General features: G+C 42.3%; 1 protein-coding gene and 1 long non-coding RNA gene across 13 annotated transcripts in view; one reads left to right on the forward strand and one right to left on the reverse strand.

Moving 5' to 3' along the window:
- Positions 1–7,764, reverse strand: part of NUP42 (nucleoporin 42) — a 20,756-nt gene extending 12,992 nt beyond the window's left edge. The window contains exons 1-3 of one of the 3 annotated variants that reach the window (XM_017639968.3): positions 7,591–7,764; positions 5,022–5,250; positions 3,607–3,701 (exon numbers count right to left, since the gene is read on the reverse strand). In XM_017639968.3, the coding sequence (XP_017495457.2) occupies positions 3,607–3,701; positions 5,022–5,250; positions 7,591–7,702 (436 nt within the window). In that variant the 5' untranslated portion in view covers positions 7,703–7,764. Of the gene's footprint in view, positions 1–3,606; positions 3,702–5,021; positions 5,251–7,385; positions 7,466–7,511 lie in introns of those variants that run through there. The other 2 variants (XM_037022133.2, XM_073238706.1) reach the window with 2 other exon arrangements.
- Positions 7,764–22,551, forward strand: LOC108383472 (uncharacterized). Of its 10 annotated transcripts, XR_012132244.1 has the most exons (6): positions 7,764–8,286; positions 8,684–8,771; positions 10,100–10,228; positions 10,942–11,062; positions 15,147–15,220; positions 18,386–22,551. It is a non-coding gene; the product is annotated as an uncharacterized lncRNA (long non-coding RNA). The 10 variants fall into 10 exon arrangements; XR_012132246.1 differs by lacking the exon at positions 15,147–15,220; XR_012132245.1 differs by lacking the exon at positions 10,942–11,062.

Consider the following 22,551-nt stretch of genomic DNA (forward strand, 5'->3'; position numbering starts at 1 on the left):
TGAAGTGTATGAAGAAAATATGTTTTCACAGAGATACATGGTTGGAAAAGGATGACGTCACTGCTCACTTGGAAAATACTGGTTCACTGAGTTATCTAGGACTTTTAAATGTTGGCATATGCCATTTTACAACAATATTAAAAAATTTGTATTTCTTAATGTTAATCCATCTCATCACAAGAGACTGTAAGTACTAAGGAGTCATGAAGCTCACAGTGGTGGTTAAGTTTTCCATAATATTCTCACTTCAAAGCTTGAATTTTGTCACTGGTAATAAACACTGTCAGTTGTTTTCTTTGAAGTGACAGGCTCACTTCATTTGTTTTTTTAGAAAATGTCACCAAATGCCTAAGTCTAAATAACCATTGCTGTCAGTCATTCTTTCAAATAAAAGCTATCTGTGAAAAAAGTGGCTGGTTTAACTCACAACTAAACCAGTGCTTTTCCTCAAGATAGCCATGCACAGGACTTGAGCATGTGGCAGAAGCACCTTAGGTGTGCTTCTCATTTTGTCACATAGAATAATAGAAAGCTGTGCACTTGAGGGTTAAGATTTTTAAAAATTAATTAATTTTTATCTCTTCATCAAGGGCATTTTAAGGGAAAATGGCATTTAAAAAATTGTTTTAGTGACTACTATAGCCTGCTAGAATTTGTTGTCTCTGCCTTGATTTATGCTAAAAGAATTTACTTTACAATGCTTTTGTACCAACAATACGAATAGTCAACACAGTGAAAATGGCCATTAATGTATTAGTATTATTTTGAAAATATTTTTGAACTTGTACAGCCCCTAAAACAATCTCAGGAATAAGGCTGCCGGATTTATCAAACAATAATAGAAGATGCCCAGCTAAATTTAAATTTCAGAGATAAAACAAATAATTTTTTAGTATAAGTATGTCCCAAATATTACATGGGATATTTGTATACTAAAAATACTATTTGCTTATCTGAAATTTAAATTTAATTAGATATCCCATATTTTATCTGGCAACCCTACTTTGGGATCTACATTCCACATTTTGAGAATCACTGCCTTGAGGCATTAGGCATTAGGTTCAATTCTGAACTGATTAAAAAAGGCTTAATACTTACAATTTATAGGAAAATAAGTATCTGAAAATATTTATTTTTATTACTTACGGTGCCCCTCTCAGGAACATAAGCTTCCTAAGGGAAGGATCTTGTCTGTCTTGCTCATCACTATATCCCTAGCACTTAGAATAGGGCCTGGAATTGGAATTGTGGTGTGACATGATTTTACTATTTTCTCCTGAGAACTGCATACCTTAAAAGAACTAGGTCAGAGAACCAAGATGGCAGCATGAGTAGAGCAGCAGAAATCTCCTCCCAAAACCATATATATTTTTGAAAATACAACAAATACAACTAATCCTAAAAGAGAGACCAGAAGACACAGGATAACAGCCAGACTACATCCACACCCACGAGAACCCAGCGCCTCGTGAAGGGGAGCAGCGTGGAGGCCCCTCACCATGATAAACAGCCTCCCACCTGTTCCCCCTCCGACGCAGCTCCGCCATATTGGAGAAACAGCCTGAGGCAGGCCACGCCCACAGCAACTGCATCGCTAAACTCCATAGCAGCTGGGCAAGATCAGAAGCCCCATCTGCACGCAGCTGCCCAGCACAAGCCGCTAGAGGTCGCTGTTCTCCCAGGAGAGGAAGGCCACAAACTGGCAAGAAGGGACTTTCTCTTACCAACACACACACCACCTCCCACAAATATATCTATCACCATGAAAAGGCAGAAGAAATTGATACAGACCAAGATCACAGAGGCAAACCCTGAGAAGGAGATAGACCTAACTAGTCTTACTGAAAAAGAATTAAAAATAAAGCTCATAACCATGATGACGGAGCTGCAGAGAAATATGCAAGGACTAAGGGAAGATGTCCGGAAGGAGATTGCAGAAATGAAACAACCTCTGGAAGGATTTATAAACAGAATGGATAAGATGCAAGAGGTCATTGATGGAATAGAAACCAGAGAACAGGAACGCATAGAAGCTGACGCAGAGAGAGATAAAAGGATCTCCAGGAATGAAACAATATTAAGAGAACGGTGTGACCAATCCAAAAGGAACAATATCTGCATTATAGGGGTACCAGAAGAAGAGAGAGAAAGGGATAGAAAGTGTATTTGAAGAAATAATTGCTGAAAACTTCCCCAAACTGGGGGAGGAAATAATCGATCAGACCATGGAAGTGTACAGAACTCCCAACAGAAAGGACCCAAGGAGGACAACACCAAGACACATAATCATTAAAATGGCAAAGATCAAGGACAAGGAAAGAGTTTTAAAGGCAGCTAGAGAGAGGAAAAAGGTCACCTACAAAGGAAAACCCATCAGGCTATCATCAGACTTCTCAACAGAAACAATACAAGCGAGAAGAGAATGGCATGATATACTTAATGCAATGAAACAGAAGGGCCTTGAACCAAGAATACTGTATACAGCACGACTATCATTTAAATATGAAGGAGGGATCAAACAATTCCCAGACAAGCAAAAGTTGAGGGAATTTGCCTCCCACAAACCACCTCTACAGGGTATTTTAGAGGGACTGCTCTAGATGGAAGCACTCCTAAGACTAAACAGATGTCACCAGAGAAAATAAAATCACAGCAAAGAAAGCAGATCAACCAAATACTAACTAAAGGCAAAAAATACAATCAACTACCCACAAAAGCAGTTAAAGGAAGCACAAAAGAGCACAGAATTAAACAACCAACATAAAGAACAGAGGAGGAGGAATAAGAAGGGAGAAAAATTAAGAATCACCAGACAGTGTTTAAAAGAGCTCAATAAGCAAGTTAAGTTAGACAGTAAAATACTAAAGAAGCTAACCTTGAACCTTTGGCAACCACGAATCTAAAGACTGCAATGGCAATAAGTACATATTTTTTAATAATCACCCTAAATGTAAATGGACTGAATGCACCAATCAAAAGACACAGAAAAATAGAATGGATAAAAAAGCAAGACCCATCTCTACGCTGCTTACAAGAGACTCACCTCAAACCCAAAGACTATAGGAACAAAGAAAGACTGAAGGAACAAAACAGCAGCAGAATCACAGAATCTAAGAATGGACTAACAGTTACCAAAGGGAAAGGGACTAGGGAGAAAGGGAGGGAAGGGAGGAATAAGGGTGGGGAAAAAGAAAGGGGGCATTACGATTAGCATGTATAATGTCGGGGGGGAGCATGGGGAGGGCTGTGCAACACAGAGAAGACAAGTAGTGATTCTACAGCATCTTACTACGCTGATGGACAGTACTGTAATGGGGTTTGTGGGGGGGATTTGGTGAACGGGGGACCCTAGTAAACATAATATTCTTCATGTAATTGTAGAGTAATGACAACAAATTAATCAATCAATCAATTAATTAATTTAAAAAAAGAACTAGGTCTTCCAACTTCAATATCTGAATTATAAAGTTCTGCTACAATACTCAGATACTTTAAGCAATGTTCAAACTCTCCTAACTGTAGCTAATTTGTGGTTATTTGGCATGGTCTTGGTTTTAGAACCTAATAGTTGTAAAATATTTTATACACACACAATTACTTAGTTACCTGACATATTAGGCTTCCTTTTTGTTGGTGAATAAACAGAAAACATCCACTGCCCTGATAATTTCCAAACCTCCATATCTTTTACAATTTCTTCCCTAAAATAAAAAAAAAAGCAAAGGATTTTTTTCATCTGCTTATTAAAATTTATCATTTATAATTTTCAGTGGTTGAAATTTTAAGTTGCAGCAAATATTAATTTTAGATATTTTTCTATCATATTTTTTAAGTTTTTTTTAAAGCAGAAGCTTAAAGAAATATGAACTTCACTTCATGATTATAATATTATATATCAAAGAATTTCAAAATTTTGGTTTTCTAGTACATGGTACCATTAGCCAGCAGACTTACTGAGAACTATCACACCATATATATTCTAAAGAACTAAAATATAATAAAATACAGAATACTAACTTTAATCTTTCTTTGTTCATTACTATAAACATCAATGATTTACATGGGAAAGACATTACCATGTAAATAATATAGAAACACAAAATTTTTAAAGTGGGTAGGATTCTAGAGATAATTTTGTCTAATTCTCAAATTTTACAAAAGGGGAGAGAGACTTATGTCCATAGTTACTTTGCTGGCAAAGTGTGGATATATTTGAGTCTAAGTTAGACATTTCCCCCCCATCCAGAATGCTACAATTAACAGAGTGATAGCTACCACAGAGAATACTGTATTAAATTTAGGATTTTTACAACATCAAACATGGAGGGTTTAGTTTGTTCTTTACTTAAGAAAAAAAAATCAAATGTATATGGTACATGGCTCAAAATGTTTACCACTAGTTCTGACTTAGTTATGGGAAATAAAAGACTAATAAGTATATTTATGTTCTGTATTGGAGCAGAGAGCTGAGGGAATAGTTACAGAATCATGCACTGTTTTGGCACTAGTCATAAATTCTACCATGAACGTTCTCAAGAAATTATATGGAATCTACTCCCACAATAATGAAGGAAATCAAATGAAGTCAGTTTGAAAGGGATAACTTTTAAAGTTTTAGAAGAAAAATACAAGATGCTATGAGATCTCCAATATCACAAGTTGCTTTCAATTACATCATATTTTGTAAAGAACTCATAATTTACAACAAACTTAAGTAGGATTACCTTAGAAGGATATTCACAATATAGTGTTATCAGTAGAAAAGTGGAAAAAGCATAATTAGCTCTAAGAAGGCACTGTACTGATATGTAAAGATGACATTTTTTTATGTGAAATAAAGTCTACTATGATTTATGCAAAATAGTAGTTATCTCTGAGGGATAGGATCATGGGTACTTTTTCTTCTTTTGCTTATTCTAATTTTTAAATAATGTATTACTCCTTTTTAAAAGAAAATATTATAGGTACTTTTGAAAAAAATAATCAAATGAATAGAAATTTTTCTGAAGACTTTTACTTACAGAAGTTTCTTTTCATCTTTCTGTCCATCAGAGCTAGGTGAAGAAAATGCCTTCTGAGACAATGCAAACCCTCTGTTCCCATTCCTCGAAGCTCCAGAATTAAAAGAACTGAAAGATGACTTCTCTTGATCTCTGCTGCCTCCCCATGGTGCAGATTTGGAGAAACTGGATGGCTGAATAACACTGGAATAGCTCTTGTTAGTGGTATTCCATCCATGTCTGTTACTACCTGAAATAAGCAATAAAAGAAAATAATTTTACTGGCAACTCCACTTTTAGATCTCTAAAAATTTCATTATATTTTATCTTATGTTCAGGCACGATGCAAAGGTTCAACAAACACTACATTTCCACTCATTTTAAATCACAAAACTCTTCATTTTCTATTTATGTAGTTACATGAAACATCAACAAATCACATAATGGTCTAATTGCATTTTTGTATAACAAGATTGAGAGGGCTGTAAACTCATTAAAAAATATATATATTACTAGGTTCAGCTGACCTAAGTTTATTAAGTAGATAATAGCTTAATAGTGGAATGGGTATGGGGCATGTATCCTAAATTTTAAGTTCCTTCAGGATGGAAAGCTGTGTCATGATCATTCTTTGCTCCCCCACTGGGCCCTATATAATAGGTCTGAAAAACGGACAGCGTATTAAAGAACTGTTGAATATAAAAGATTAGATTCTACCCTCCATACTTGCATAGATGCTTAAATCTATTTGACTCAGTCCTGCCTCTGGGAAAACAACACTTACCCACCTATCTTTTGCAGGGAGGTTTTAGAGGCAATTTACATATGAATAAAGTGCATTGAGTTGCTCTATTATGAAATTTCATAATTACCAAAATGGGCCAACAAGACTCTCTTCTCTCTGCTCTTATCACTTCAACTATTTGATTTACTTACCAATTCCTGTTGAAAGCTAAAACATTGCTCTTTGTTTCTGACTGAATTAGGAGACATGCCATTAAACATATCAAAAAATGGAGTGATGGGAGATATAACCCTTTATGAAAGTTCATCTCCCAACTCTAAAACTACTTAATAAAACCAAAACCAAAAAGAAAAAGGAGCAGATTGCTGGGCCAGAACCCTCAAGTAGGGGTTGGTGGTATTTTAATTTTCTAAAGTTTCAAATCCATTTGGGGGATGATATACCTGAAGAAATTCATTCCTTCTTTTGTATATAGCTTTGGGCTTTCATACTTAACTAATTTCAGAAGCATTTATTTGTGAGTTTCTACTTGGTGACTTTCACTTACTTTTTTTCATCCATCAGTCTATACAGTCAACATTTATTTCCAAGTACTACATTTAGAAAGAGTCTCCACAGAATGTCAAATATTACCAGGTGTTTTTCCTGAAAATACACTCACATTTATGATACCTGGAGTCCTCATTTTTGGTTTTGGTTTTAAATACTTCATTAGACCAATTGTGGGTGATGCACAAGGGCTGTCATCAAGAAGAGGATTCAGTGTAAGTTGGTCACGGGGACACCATGGTCAATGATACAGTATATAGTCAATGATTCTGTAATTATCTTTCTACACTGATAGATAGTAACTGCACTAGAGCGGGTGAGGATTTAATAATATGGTTAACTGTTGAACCACTGTGTTGTACATCTGAAACCAAAAGATTGTATAGCAATGATACATTAAAAGAAAAAAAGGTTTCATACGTGAAACCACGATTCAACACAAGGTTTAGGGTTTAATGAATAACCCCTACAGGACAAAAGGGCGGGGCAGGGGTCAGCATTTTGTGATACCTTTAAGGACTAGGATCTAATTATAAGAAAATAAAACCTAACTATTCATTTGACCCCTAAAACTCTGTCTTGTACTATGGTTTCATGTCTGACCCCTCCTTTCCTTGACAGTCGTTCTGCATCATCCACAATTGGTTTAGTGAAATACTTCAAAAGCTCCGGCAATGACTTAGGCCCAGGGAGCCTGTCAAAGTGGTCCTCCACACCCACATCCTTCACAGCTCAGAGTTCTTAATTGGGCGTTCCACCCTCCCAGTTTTACCCCAAATTTTATGAGTATGTGCCTTTATCTACGGTATGGCTCTGTGGCTTGTATTTGATTTTCAAAAATGACGCGACTTCCCCAAAGTCAGGAGTTCAGACTTTGACCCCACTGGCTAGCCTCTCCTCGAAAAGTTTACTACAAATTACATTCAAGTTGTCAAGGGTAAAAAGCAAGTACCCAGAAAGGCAGTAAAGTAAGACGCCTCGGCAGATCTACGCAAATTCGCTAAACCACTACCATACACGGCAAGGTAGTTTTGACGCGTACTTCCGACTTAAAAACTCATTGTTTGGCGTTAGTGTCATTGGCCACCCACCCCAGTCTTTATCCGCTCAACCAAACCCGCCCAGCGCCTAAAACGGAGATAAAAACGTCCAAAATCAAGTGCCGGGGCGGTGGGCGAGGCCGGCGAAGAGGCCGACGGGAGCAACTTCCGCATCACCTGACCAGCGCGCCGCAGCGAAGCGCCCAGAGACGGTCCCGCTGCACTGCTGGCGGCGGAGGGTTGAGGGGTATGTCACCTGAGGACTGTTGTTGCTGTCGCCCGCCCGCACCCCCGGCGCAGGGATGTTCGTTCCAGCACCGGTCTCCAAACCGGCAGCGGCCTTGAAGGAAGAACTGACAAATGGTCATTGCAACGGCGGCGCAGACCTTCACTCTTCACCCTTAGCTGGTTGGAACCCAAAGCAACCCGCGGCCCTAGTCACGATTCAGTGACGTCATGTTCTCGCGTCTTTTTCTCTTGTCCCGCTCCATAGTGAGATAAGAGGCTGGACTTTACCAAACGGGACTTGAGAAGGGCGGGGGCGCCTAAGCGCCCCGCGTGTGGCCGGGAAGGTGGAATCCTTGAATTGTTAGGTGGGAAAAGGGGCGCATTTGACTGAGGCAGGGCCTTGGCCTTCTAGTGAGGCTTGAAGTCTGAAACGAAAGGAAAGCGGGTCCGGCAAACCCAAAAACTTGGGCAGGGCTTTGAGGGAAGGATTACCTGTGGTTTAGGAGACCAGTCCTCTCATTTGTAACTGCTGAGAGAGTAAAAAAGTCTGCCCAGCCATTCATCAGGCTGGATAGCAGAATCTGATAAAGCCTATTGTAATGTTACCAGGAAACACTGTTTCATTCAAGGACAAAACGCAACTGAAAAATAAGAGTAACAGCCCCCATCTCTGGGTGAGAACTACATTCTTCCACTCTGAGAAATCTCGTTCTTTGAAGTCCATGTAAGCATTATTTGATACGATGTAAGAATGAAACATTGCACTCTTGCCTGAAGTATCTAAGACTTTTTTTATATCATTAATGTACAATTACTTGAACAACCTTATAGTAACTAGACGCCCCCATTATCAAGTCCCCCTCACATACCCCATTACAGTTACTGCCCATCAGCATAGTAAGATGCTGTAGAATCACTATGTGTCTTCTCTATACATACTGCCTTTCCCATGTCCCCACACCCCTACATTATGTGTGCTAATCGTAATGCCCATATCCCTCCCTCCCCACCCACCCTCCCCAGTCCCTTTCCCTTTGGTAACTGTTAGCCCATTCTTGGCTTCTGTGAGTCTGCTGCTGTTTTTGTTCCTTCAGTTTTTGCTTTGTTCTTACACTCCACAGATAAGTGAAATCATATGATACTTGTCTTCCTCTGCCCGGCTAATTTCACTGAGCATACCTTCTAGCTCCATCCATGTTGTTGCAAATGGTAGGATTTGTTTTCTTCTTATGGCTGAATAACATTCCATTGTGTGTATGTATTTTTTATACTATAAAAAAGCCATCTTCTTTATCCATTCATCTACTGATGGACACTTAGGTTGCTTCCATTTCTTGGCTATTGTAAATAGTGCTGTGATAAACATAGGAGTGCATATGTCTTTTTCAAACTGGGCTGCTGCATTCTTAGGATAAATTCCTACGAGTGGAATTCCTGGGTCAAATGTTATTTCTATTTTTAGTTTTTTGAGGAACCTCCATTCTGCTTTCCACAATGGTTGAACTAGTTTACATTCCCACCAGCAGAGTAGGAGGGTTCCCCTTTCTCCACAACCTTGCCAACATTTGTTGTTGTTTGTCTTTTGGATGTTGGCCATCCTAACTGATGTGATATCTCATTGTGGTTTTAATTTGCATTTCTCTGATGATTAGCAATGTGGAGCATCTTTTCATGTGCCTGTTGGCCATCTGAATTTCTTCTTTGGAGAACTGTCTGTTCAGATCCACTGCCCATTTTTTTATTTGCTTATTTGCTTTTTGTTTGTTGACGTGCATGAGCTCTTTATATAATTTGGATGTCAACCCCTTATCAGATATGTCATTTATAAATATATTCTCCCATACTGTAGAATGTCTTTTTATTCTGCTGATGGTATCCTTTGCTGTACAGAAGGTTTTTAGTTTGATATAGTCTCACTTGTTCATTTTTGCTTTTGTTTCCCTTGCCCAGGGAGTTTTTTTGCCTATATTTTTTTCTAAGAGTTTTATGGTTTTCATGACTTACATTCAGGTCTTTGACCCATTTCGAGTTTACTTTTGTGTATGGGGTTAGACAATCCAGTTTGATTCTCTTACATGTAGCTGTCCAGTTTTGCCAACACCAGTTGTTGAAGAGGCTGATCTAAGACATTTTGATACAGAGAAGCAACCTCCATTTCTACCCAGGTGCAGAGGTTCAGATAAGGGATTCCTGAAAAGACTATTCCATATTTTCTTAACTTCACTTCTTAAATTCACTTCAGAGTCCACATCTGATGTTGATGCCTTTACACACATTGAAAACTGGTCCTTGTCACTCAAGTCACAAAACACAATGACAAAGTTTTGAGGAAAGGAATAGTTTACTAATTTGGCAGCAAATGAGGGAGTGGCAGGCTCCTGCCTTGCAACACTGTCTGAAGCCCAAAGTTAGGGCTTTTACAGGGGAAATTGTGGAAGAGAGGCTGTGGCGATTGTGACCACAGACACAAAGTAGCAACTTGCAAGGAACTGAGCAGACATTCTTGTGCTGATTCAATTGCTTTTTGTTTTTCTTAGCAGTTCCTCCACAGTACCCTGGGACAGGATGTCTTATGCATCTTTCTACAAAATAATCTTTCTGCATTCTCTCTGACCCTGAGACTCAGAAAATAGGGAGAACAAAAAAGAAACTGCCACCTGTTAACGGTAAGTTTTGGGGGCTTCTTGAACTCATTTTCAAGTTAGTGTTAAATTTTAAACCCAGGAGTTTAATTCAGTTTTTCTTTGTTACAAGCCTATCAAAACTCTTGCATTAAAATTTTTCCTGAATTCCATCTTCCCCACAAATCCTGCAGTATCTTTTCTTTCCGAAGTGAGACACCCTACAGTTCATCTGGTGTGCAGTCTTCTTAGTTGCAATGAATCAATAAACCTGACATTGGATTGTGTAGGATCTAAGCATTCAGTGAAGACAACAGGTTAGCCTGTTAGCCTAAGTACAGCCATCTTGAGAAGCTCAGAGGCCATTTTCTGAATATGTGACTCAGAAAGGCCTTGAAAAACGAGGTGAAAAACAAGTTAATCATAAACACCAGGTGGTGGGCAGCTGCGGCCTTCAGACAGCTAACCTTGGTCAGTTAGTCATACATACCAAGCTTATCTTGCTGAAACACTGTATGGCTGAGGGTGTTCTTATCTCGTGAAACCCCTGGGATGTGGCGCCAACCGAAGATTTATGCGTCCTTGGGAAAAAAAACCCTGTTACGTGCTTGTAGAACAATACTGTCTTTTTAGAAAATGCTATAAAAACCTCCAGCTTTGACTGCTCGGGGTCCTTGTTGAGACACGCTGCGTCAGGCTAACACTTGGACCCCAGCTAGCTGGTTCCTGAATAAATTCCTCTTGCTTGTTGCATCAAGAGACGCCTTTCGTGAGTGATTTGGGGCGGCGTCCTCCTCTGGGAGAATCCAATATTTGGGGGCTCGTCTGGGATCATGCGCTCACCCCGCTTCACTCCCGAAGTCGCTCTTGGAGGAAGAGGTAAGATTAGTGGCGCCTTGAGTTGTCTGTGTTCTGTCTTCTGTTTTTCAGCGAGACCGGTTGGAATTCTGAAAGGGGGTACCCACTGTCTGGCAGTCGTCCCGATCCCGTAAAGGGGTCGAGACCGCGGTTGGTACGCGTACTTGGAGCACCGCAGGCTGCAACCCTGGGGGATGCCTCGGGGAGATTGGAGGGCCAGGGACGCCTGGTGGCCTCTCACCTGTTTTTCCGGCAAAGTGAATCTGATGAGATAGGGTTGATTTTAGGGCGCCAAGAGTATCAACCCACCGATTCTTTTCAGTTTTTAGTCAAAAATCTGAAGAAAACAAAAAGCAGCCGCTGTGTGTCTAATCTGTGTGTGTCTCTGTTTTTTGTGTCTTTCACGTGCCTAATAATTGTTATACTGACAATGGGACAGACTCAGACAACCCCCTAAGTGTGTAAATGAATATATCTTTCTACCTCCAGATGGTATTAATGAAATTGATTTAAAGACAAGCGCTTGTGAAAATTGAGTATTCTAAAACTTCCAGAAAACCTGATAAAAAAGTGTTAAGCATTAATGCTAATTTGAGTTTGCCTAAGGCGGGCATGTCCAGGTAGTTGTCCGCTGCCTGAGTTTACCTAGAGTCATTTGAGTCATGTTATCTGCTAAATCTTTTAAGAATAGAATGCTTAGAAGCTTGGCTTTGTGTAGTGTTCAGTGGGGGTCTTGTGAGTAGGCTAGCGTAGTTGTTGCAGGTAGGTGAGCTGGATAAGTGTGGCAAGTGAACACCTTTTTAATTGTGTGTTGCAGTGTGTATGCCTACCTGCAGCCTGAGAATCTTTGTAGTAACTTAAAGCCTTAGAGTTTTGTTGAGAAGATGTACTCTGTGTTTGCTGGGAGATTGTACTGTGAAGCTCATGGTTGCAGAAATTGTAGAATGTGTTCGTAAGTTTGTCAGTCTAGAGAATGTTAGTTCGACAGTTTGCAGTGTCCTGCTTCTCAGTGTTCACTGGAAGTTAAAGTTTCTAATGGTTTTAAGTTCTAATTAAAACTACTTAAAGTAATAAAGAAAACATTTCTCTATGCTAAAAGATGTATGTTTTAATAAGAAAAAGTATAAAGAATGAAAACTCTTCTGCATGCTAAAGAATGTGTTTTGTGATAAAAGAAAGTAACTTTGTTCTAAAGTACAGGTATTTATTTAAAGAGAGAAAACAGCGTGGTACCTTTTGTTGTGGAAGATCCGCTCAGCCTGTTGCTTTGGGGGGAGGGTCAGGATGTTTAGAGATAAGGTGAGATAAACCCAGTCAAGCCACAGGCAAGCCCAGGACCCTCAGGCCCCTCCTCCAACAGTCATAAACGCATTCACCGTCCCTTCCATCAGTGCTGAAACTTTTTAAGCAAAATTTCCCCGGGGTGGGCCACTCTTCCCCGAGCTATTGCAGTGCCATTGACCGTGATCATCCGGCAAGGCCTTGATGCTCGGGGATGAGGAGGGAACTCTCCCCGCCTCAGGCCTTCACGGCTGCGGCAGACCCTCAGGCCCCTCCTCCAACAGCCATAAATCCCCGCCTCAAGCCTTTACGGCTGCGGCGGACGCTCAGGCCCCTCCTCTGACAGTCATAAATCCATGCCTCAGGCCTTCATGGCTGTGGCTGACTCTTAGGCACCCCCCTCCAACAGCCATAAACGAGGTGACTCCTTTGTGGATGAGAACGCTCCCTTTTCCCCCCCTCCTCCTTCTGTTCCGTCTGCCAAAAATGCCTAGCGCTAGGTACCTCGAGACTCCGGCACTCTGCCTTCTTAGGGAAGTCTGGGTGACGACCCACAGTTCCTAAGAAATTCCGACTCATATACGAGTTTCCGCAGACCACCAAGGATCATCGGGGATGCTTGTCTCCTTGTGGTCTGCTTCCAGTCCGAGGATCTCTGTTCGTCTTTCCCTGTTTGTCTCCTTCTCTGTCCTTTAGCCATGGGAGCCTCCTCATCCCTCCCTGAAAGTTCACCTCTTGAATGCCTGCTTAAGCATCTGGCTACCCTCTCCCTGACGCCTGATATAAAACCAAAACTTCTCCGTAAATATTGCTCCCAAGATTGGCCGACATACCCCCTAGACAATAACATCCAATGGCCCGCAGGGGGAACTCTTGATCCTAACATCACTCGAGATCTTTTTAACTACTACCAGCACCTGAAAAAATGGAAGGAGATTCCCTATATCGAAGCTTTCCGCCTCCTCCTCTCCCCGCCCCCTCTCAAGTTCTCCTAGCCTGCAAGGCGCCACCCCTGCAGAAGCCTCCCGTTCACTCCCTTCCCCTTCTTCTCCTACAAACAGCCCTTCTCCCTTCCTCCCCCACCATCTCCTCCCCCATGTCACCTCCTCCGCCTTTGTCCCCCGCAGATTAAGCCTGAGCCTTTCAGCCCCCACTTAACTAAGTCCCAGGGGCCTCCTCCGTATTTGCCCTCATCACCTGTTTCTCCCCTGTTAGGGACCGCCTTTGTCTTCTCACATGTTTGTAAGGAGAATGAGAAAGCACCTTCCCCCATGTCTGAACACAGCATAAGAAAGCACAATCTAGAGAACAACCGGTGCAATCCTTAGAAGTTATCTGTCCACAAAAACATATCTTGTCCTCGAAGACGAGCCAAGACTCCTCACTCTGAAAATAGGGAGACCTTGAAGATGTGTAGAAACACCGCCCCTGCTTCTAGCTATGCCCTTCCCCCACTTGCCGATGTGGCAGGAATAGAGAACAAAGAACATTCTGTTTACGCATTTCAGAAGCAATTAACTAGAGCCCTGCTGTAGCTCAGTTAGTAGAGCATGGGACTCTTAACCTCAGTCATGAGTTCAAGCCTAACTAAAGCAGCAGAGGCAAGCAGCTGGGATGCAGGCTGACAACACGTGGGTCGGATTCTATCTTTATTTTCTTTGCCCCCCTTCCGCACTTCAGGACCTGCTTGAATAAGCGCAGCTAGACCACGTCACTCCCCCACAGACTGAGCCAGAACCCTTCAGTCCCCCTCAGACTTAGTCCCGAGAACCTCCCAAAATTATCGCCCCCCTCCTAGAAGTAGCAAGATCCAAAGGCATTTAAGAGATTTAGCCTAACTAGAGAAACGCCTAAGTTCCTTTTCCACCGATCCCACGACATACATCAGAGAGTTTCAATAGACCTTCCAGTCTTACAGCCTCACGCATCATGACATTTTCATGCTCCTGGCCAATACTCTCCTCCCTGAAGAGCGTAGACGAGTTTGAGACTTCGCCCAAACACACGCTACCGAAACCCACAGGACTGACCCCACCTATCCCCCTAGCCCCACTGCTGTCCCCGAACAAGACCCACACTAGAATTATAACACCGCCGTAGGTCTCCGCTCGCGAGATATTTTTGCCTCCTGCTTAATAGCAGGTCTAAAAAAGGCAGCTCGTAAAGTAGTCAATTTTCAAAAACTCCAAGACATAATTCAAAAGAGACGAAACCCCCTCCGAGTTCTTAGACAGACTCACTCAAGCCCTATTACAGTATACCAGCCTAGACCCAGAAATACCTAAAGGAAGACATGTCCTTATGACATACTTCCTAGCTCAAAGCTACCCCGACATTAAAGCTAAACTCAAAAAGTTAGAACAGGGCCCCGCTACCCCACAGACTGAGATCCTAACAGTAGCCTTTAAAGTCTTCCATAACCAGAAAGAGGAGAAAGAACGCAGTAAACAAAAGGCTGATCAGGCCAATTTCCAGATGTTGGCCCAGCTAATAAAACCACAACCTGGGTGCCCCTCTACAAACAAGCCCCCACCAAGAGCTTGTTTCAAGTGTAGAAAAGAGGGACATTGGTCAAGAGCGTGCCCCTCCCCCAGATCTCCTACCACCCCATGCCCCAGATGCCACAAAAAGAGCCACTGGGAGTCTGATTGCCCAACCACCCGAAGGGGAGGCTGGACGAACAACCCCCATCCTAAGCCCGCCGTAGTGGGGCTGGCAGAAGATTGACGGGGCCCAGGGGCTTCTCGCCCGACCATTTCCATCACCAAACAGGAGCCCAGAGTTACTTTAACAGTAGACGGTCGCCCCATCTCCTTCCTCCTAGATACAAGAGCCACCTTCTCAGTCTTGTGAGAATACCGAAGCCCTACCATGCCTGCCATTACTCCTATAGTCGGGGTAAGAAGTAAACAGATTTTCCCATTAAACCCCCCCCCTTTTTATGCACAATCCAAGACAATCCCATACCTTTCTCCCATTCCTTCCTAGTTATGCCCCAGTGTCCCATCCCTTTTAGTAAGACGAGACATCCTTTCCCTCCTCCACGTTTCCATAACTATATCCACTCCCACAGCCCCCAGTACTCTCTTTCTGATAGCCCTCATAGCTGACGACCCCCCTCTACCCAATGAAAGCTCCGGTTCTGCCCTCATACACCCTGTAAATCCCAAAGTTTAAGACATTACAAGCCCCTCCATGGCCCTATGTCCCCCTGCCTCTATCAAATTACGTGACCCCTCTCAGTATATCTGTCAAGCCCAGTACCCCCTAACCACTTCAGCCCTCATAAGCCTTCAACCCATCATTCAAGATCTCTTAAACAAAAATTACCTCAGACCCACTCACTCCCCATTTAATACCCCCATATTAGCTGTTAAAAAAACCAACGGATCTTTCCGCGTTGTCCAAGCCTCATCAACATAGCCGTTGTCCCTATCCATCCCTTAGTTCCAAATCCATACAGCCTTTTATCGCAGATCCCTGCCTCGGCTTCCCACTTCTCAGTCCTAAATCTCAAAGACCCATTTTTCTATCCCTCTAGACCCCTGCTCCCAAGATTTTTTCATCTTCACCTAGACAGACCCATACACAAGACATTCTGAACAACTCACTTGGACAGTTTTGCCACAAAGCTTCTGAGATAGTCCCCATATTTTTAGACAGGTCCTAGCTCAGGACCTCAAACAGTTTCATCATAATCACTCCAAGTCCACCTTATTATAATACATGGACAATCTTCTACTCTGCAGTCTCTCGTAAGAACAGTCTCAACTTGACACTGCCTCCCTACTTAACCTTCTAGCTTCCAGAAGTTATCGGGTATCCCCCGTCAAAGCTCAAATCTCTTCCCCTCCTGTCACTTACCTCAAATTCCTTCTATCTCAACAAAGAAAGTCCATTACCTTAGACAGAAAATAGCTCCTGTCTGACCTGCCCATTCCCAAAACCAAGACAGAAATCCTTTCCTTTCTAGGCCTGGCTAAATATTTTAGAGCGTAAATCCCTAACTTCTCCCTGTTTGCCCCTATACGACCTCAGCAAGAGCCCCCCTAAAAAACCATTATCCTCCTCACCCCGACACTCCTTCATTAAGCTCCGTCAAGCCCTTGTAGAAGCCCCAGCTCTCCATCTTCCTGATTTGTCGAAGCCCTTCTCATTATACATTCATGAAAAGTCCAGTCAAGCTCTAAGAGTCCTAAGCCAATATTATGGCCTATCCTTTGCCCCAGTAGCTTATATCTCCAAGCAATTAGACCCCACAGTTCAGGAATGGGCCCCCTGCCTACGAGCATTAGCCGCTAGACAGCTCTTGCAGAAAGAAGCTCATAAACTGACATTCAGGGCGCCCCTTACCATTCTGTCCCCACATCACCTAAAAGATCTCTTCACCTACAAAAGTTTATAGACTCTCCCTCCCTCCAGACTCCTGACCTTACTGTCCTCTTTCCTCCAAAATCCCGTTCACCCCCTTTGCCATCCATACCCAAATCATGACTTTTTCCTCCTTTACTGCTCTCTTGCTTTTTTCCTCATTCTTATTGTCTTCCCCGCCACCCCACCCTCCTTTGTATAGTGATTCAAAGTCAGACAGACTTACACACAGCATCAAACAAAAGTTACTGCCCTCATTGCCACACCAGACTGCCCTCTGAAAAGCTGCTCTGAGCCTTTATACCTCCACTTTCCTCCCTCCACCGAAGTGTTCACTAGCAGCTACCCTTATTCTCCCTACCTCTGCTTCCTCTATGACCAAAAACAAGCCTATTGCAGGCGATAGCCAGACACCTACAAGAGATGTCCCTACTGGTCTTGTGCAATTCACTACATGAGTAACTTCCAGTACCCACAGTATTACTCCTCCAACTGTTTCATGATATCCCAATGGCTCATTCTCCTTATCAATCCCAGATCCCTGAGACTCTTGATGAGCTGCCAGAGTCACAGCCTCAGTTTACTATGGGGGGGGGGGTCCTCGACCCCCCACGGTACCCTTCATATCTCTCAAAAGTATGTTCCCTCTCATTCCCAGATCTCTCAAGTTGCATCAGATATCAGACATTCCGAAAAAGTCATTATCCAAACTCTTGACGGCGCCTCTTCATCTTCTTATCCCCACCCCTCTTCCCATTTCTCCTACTCTTCATTACAGCTCATTCAAGACACCACCATCTTTCTCAGCCACACCCTTAACACAGCCAATTGTTTCTTGTGTGCATCACTACAGCGCCCACTGCTGGCCGCCATGCCCCTTAATATTTCCAACTTCTCCTTCCATGCAGAAAGACAACCCCTCTGCCCCCTGGCAGACATACCCCTATGGGAACCAGAATACGCAGATAATCTCACCATCCACCACTTTGTAGGCCCAACTCCACCCCCACTCCAGTGCACTTCACTGCCTCTCTATCTACACCCCTACCTCCGGCTCTAAGACTTTTACGCAACTGGGACACTTCTTTTAGTGTAATGGCAGTCTTTTCAACTCACTGCCTCTCAACTCCGATACACCCTGCATTCTCGTCACCCTAATCCCACAGCTTACACTTTACAGCATGGCAGAATTCCTTGAGCTCCAACCTCCCTTGCCCTCGTGCACAAAAAGAGCTGCTTTCCTTCCCATCATGGTCAGTAGCTCTTTGATCACCTCAGCCATTGGGGCAGGGTTTTCGGGAGAAGCCTTGGGTCACTCTCTATAGGCAGTTACAGATCTCAACGCCAAACTTGAGAGAGCCCTGACATCCGCTGCCGATTCTCTAGCCTCTCTCCAAAGACAAGTCACTTCGCTAGCTAAAGTCACCCTTCAAAACCGGCGGGCCCTAGATCTGCTTACAGCCGAGAAGGGCAGCACCTGCGTCTTCCTCTGGGAAGAGTGCTGCTATTCCGGCATTGTAAAAAACTAACATTACCAAACTCACCGACCTTGCCTCCAGCCTCCACTCTGCTTCCAATTCCAACCCATTCTCTTTAATACTAACAAACCCCCTCCTCACCTAGCACTGGTCCATTGCAGGCCCCATAATAATCATTCTTCTCGCCTGTCTCTTCTTACCCTGTATAATAAAGTTCATCAAATCCCAAGTCAGAAAAATCTCTAATCAAGCTTTCAACCAGCTTTTACTCAAGAACTACCAGCTTCTAGCCACAGAAGATCCCTCACCCTCAGGTGACCTCTTCACCACATGCTGAGATGGACCCCTCTCTCCACTGGAAACTGTTCCTGGAAACAATAGCCGCAGACGCCTGGTTCCTGACACCCATATCCTCTTGGCACCATTAGAATGAACAAGTCCTCAGCCTATAGTTACAGAGAACCTTCATTAATTTCCAACCTGAAGAAGTCCACATCTACTCATCCTTACTGTGGGGAGTCCTATCAACCCTTTCCTCCCAGTCCTCAAGCCCTCACTCCCTTCTCCGCCCCTGTTCAGCAGGAAGCAGCCAGAAAGAAAGCAACGTCCACAAACCCATAGAGGAGAAAGGGGGGAATGAAGGGTCCCCACCAGTAAGATGGCAAACTTCCGGCTTCTCTTCAGGGTCCTCAGTTCCCGCCGGCGCCACCTGAAGCCCAATCACCTCTCGCCCCCCTCCCAATCCCAGCACCTAGCCAACAGCCACCAGCCCCATAAAAGTGACACCTCAATCAATTCATGCCCCTTCCTATATAACCCAGCACCTTTCCCTAATAAAGCGGAACTCTCCGGTGAATTGCTGCTATGTGTCGCTCCTTTCCTTTCAGTCGTGCCTAGTGAAATTAAAGCAAGTGAGTCTTGATATCAAGTGCACAGCAAAATTAGAATCTCGTTTCCAGTTAAACAGTTTTCTTTAACTGTTAGTCTGCTCTTAATGTTGAAAGATCAAAGCAGTTTCTCATGCTTAAAGTCTCAGTGAGTTGCCAGAATATTAAAAAAAAAAAAATGAAATCGTAATATTAAAAAGACTAAAAGATAAAGTTTGTTAACAACTGTATAACCTTTATTTGCCTTTGAAATATTTTGTTATTGAAAATGATTGCATGGCCTGGGAAATTGAATTATTTATTCCATGTATTTTTATAAGTGGAAAAATCTCTAACCAACAAATGATTAAAGTTGTTACTGATTATTTGTTTTCTTAATTTATCCTAAGCAGAATGGTAACAAAGCTTTTTTCAGCTGATTAAATGCACTTAGTTAACAAACCAAAATTTATTCTTAAAAATTAAACTGTAGAATTTGGACAAGATTATGTTTCTCCCAGAAAAACAGGTTTCACTGTAAAAGTTTAGATGGACAAACGTGTGACCACTTTTGAGAAAGGTTGTAATAGATTTTTTTTGACAACCACCAGGTCTTCTTGTTTAATTTATATGCTGTATGTTTTAAAAAACATGGGGGACTCTCCATATTTTTTTAATGCAAATGATCTTAGAGCTTTTAATAGAATTTGCATAGCAGCTTATATCTACTATTAAAGAGTAAAACATTCTTGAAGCTTTCAGGGAAGACCTGTAGACTTAAGCACTTTCTCTGCTTTTTTTTGTATCTGGTCTTGGACACTTATGCTAAGTTCAAAAAAGTGCTTTTACCTCTAGTTAACTCTGATATTTTCCAGAGGGCCCCTGGAACATGTCAGAAGAATTTTTTCTCATTAGAGAAAGTATTTGACTAATTTGGCTTATTTATCTGATTGATATATATATATTTACCAGGAAAGCACTGTCAACGAGAATGATGATAAACTTTGTTACTGAATGTTTTGTATTACAGAAATATCAGAATTTCCTTATGTCAACTGTTTTACAGTAAGCTCTCATCAGATCTTTAACCATTGTCATTTGCAAGTCTTTTGTCATTTATAGTATTATCCCTAAACTGGTAAAGAACTGGATTTCAGCAGAACAGGTATTAGTTACATAAGATTACATAAACTAAAGAAAATGATTTTGTGTTTTTTTGTTTCAAATGTTGCTGATAAAGTGTTTTAACCTTGTTCTCTTAAACTGACAACAGTTTGGTAAATGACTATCTTTATGAGCAGAATTGAAACATCCTTCTCTCTACTTGATCCCTCCAGAGTTTAAAAACTTTCAGTGACTGTTTTTGTATTCCATGGCAGTATGTTAATTTGCACGAGTTCAATAAGAATCTGCTTTCCTTTTGAGAAGACTACTTAAGAACACTGGTTATACTACCAGGGCTTTGACTGGAATATCATACCTGAGAGACATGTGTATGGACTCAGATGTGAACAACTTTAAAGAACTAAGATTGACTTTATAAAGCCAACAAAGCCCCTTGGAAGAACTGGCCTGGTACCTTGCTTACAGAGTTCCCAGCAGCCTTACCAGGTGAGTAAAGAAGGTCACTTCCTGGCAGGTGCAGAGACCTCGAGAAGAGAAGAATTCATCCAAATCTACAGGTACTGCAGGCAAAGCCTGATGGCAAGTCTAGCTTGGCTGTCTGGCCTCAAGAGGCCTTTAAAAGTTCAATCTGAAATTCCTTACAAAAAGTTCCAGCAAAGCATATTTAAAAGAGCCTGTGTAATCAATTGCTCTTCTTGCTGCACCTGTGCAAATAATCAAGCCAGCTGTTAATTATTTTCTTAACCTAGTTACTTCTAGTAAAAATGAGAGTGATTTTAGAGAAAAGTATTTTTTCAATAATGCAGCCTCCTTCCAGAATAAAAAATCCAACTCCAGATGTTGCTACATAACCTAATAACAATTTGTTTTATCTTGCCTAGAAGCCTCAAAACTGCAAATAGTAATAGAAATGAAACCCAGAATAGAAGCGCCAGCCTTCTGAGGCCCTCTCAACTGACCAGTGATGGAGACCTAGCTGCACCCTTTACTGCGCCCCCTTCTCAGCACGAAGCAGCCAGAGCGGTCATCGCCCCTTTTTCCCTAGCAGCAGCTAGAGTCTCTATCTGTAGAAGAAAGAATGAGACCATACCCATAGCGTTCCCCAGTAAAAACAGGTATTTAATCCCTCCTCCCGAGGGATGGTGGGCTTGTAATACTGGACTAACCCCATGTGTCTCCACTTCCGCCTTCAACTCCTCCCGTGACTTCTGCATTATAGTCCAACTAGTACCTAGACTGATGTACCATGATGATTCATCATTCATAACAGAATTTGAGTCCAACCAGAGGTTTAGAAGACAGCCAGTCTCGCTAACCCTGGCCGTGTTGCTGGGAGTAAGAGTTCCAGCTAGAGTAGGAACAGGGACAGCCGCCATTATTCAAGGAAACCAACACTATGAGGGACTAAGGGCAGCTATTGATGAAGATTTGAAAACTATAGAACAATCCATTACTAAACTTGAAGAGTCCCTAACCTCTCTTTCTGAAGTAGTGCTGCAGAATAGGCGAGGACTAGATCTACTGTTCTTAAAAGAGGGAGGATTGTGTGCAGCCCTAAAAGAAGAATGCTGCTTCTATGCAGACCATTCCGGAATAGTAAGAGACTCGATGTCTAAACTCAGAGAAAGACTAGATCAAAGGAAGAGAGAACGGGAGGCTAGCCAAAGTCTATTTGAATCTTCGTTTACTCGATCCCCATGGCTTACAACCCTGATATCCACCCTAACGGGACCCCTGCTTATTCTTGTATTGCTTCTCACTTTTGGTCCCTGTGTTTTAAACCGGCTAATATCCTTTGTTAGAGAAAGAGTGAGTGCCGTTCAGGTACTAATGCTGAGGCAGCAGTATCACTCACTCACACATCAAGAAGAAACGAACATTCCATGATTGGAATGATCAAAAAGAAAAGTGGGGAAATGTAGGATCTAAGCATTCAGTGAAGACAACAGGTTAGCCTGTTAGCCTAAGCACAGCCATCTTGAGAAGCTCAGAGGCCATTTTCTGAATATGTGACTCAGAAAGGCCTTGAAAAACGAGGTGAAAAACAAGTTAATCATAAACACCAGGTGGTGGGCAGCTGTGGCCTTCAGACAGCTAACCTTGGTCAGTTAGTCATACATACCAAGCTTATCTTGCTGAAACACTGTATGGCTGAGGGTGTTCTTATCTCGTGAAACCCCTGGGATGTGGCGCCAACCGAAGATTTATGCGTCCTTGGGAAAAAAAACCCTGTTACGTGCTTGTAGAACAATACTGTCTTTTTAGAAAATGCTATAAAAACCTCCGGCTTTGACTGCTCGGGGTCCTTGTTGAGACCTGCTGCGTCGGGCTAACACTTGGACCCCAGCTAGCTGGTTCCTGAATAAATTCCTCTTGCTTGTTGCATCAA

The sequence above is a fragment of the Manis javanica genome, chromosome 6 (genome assembly GCF_040802235.1).
Source record: "Manis javanica isolate MJ-LG chromosome 6, MJ_LKY, whole genome shotgun sequence".
Lineage (NCBI taxonomy): Eukaryota > Metazoa > Chordata > Mammalia > Pholidota > Manidae > Manis > Manis javanica.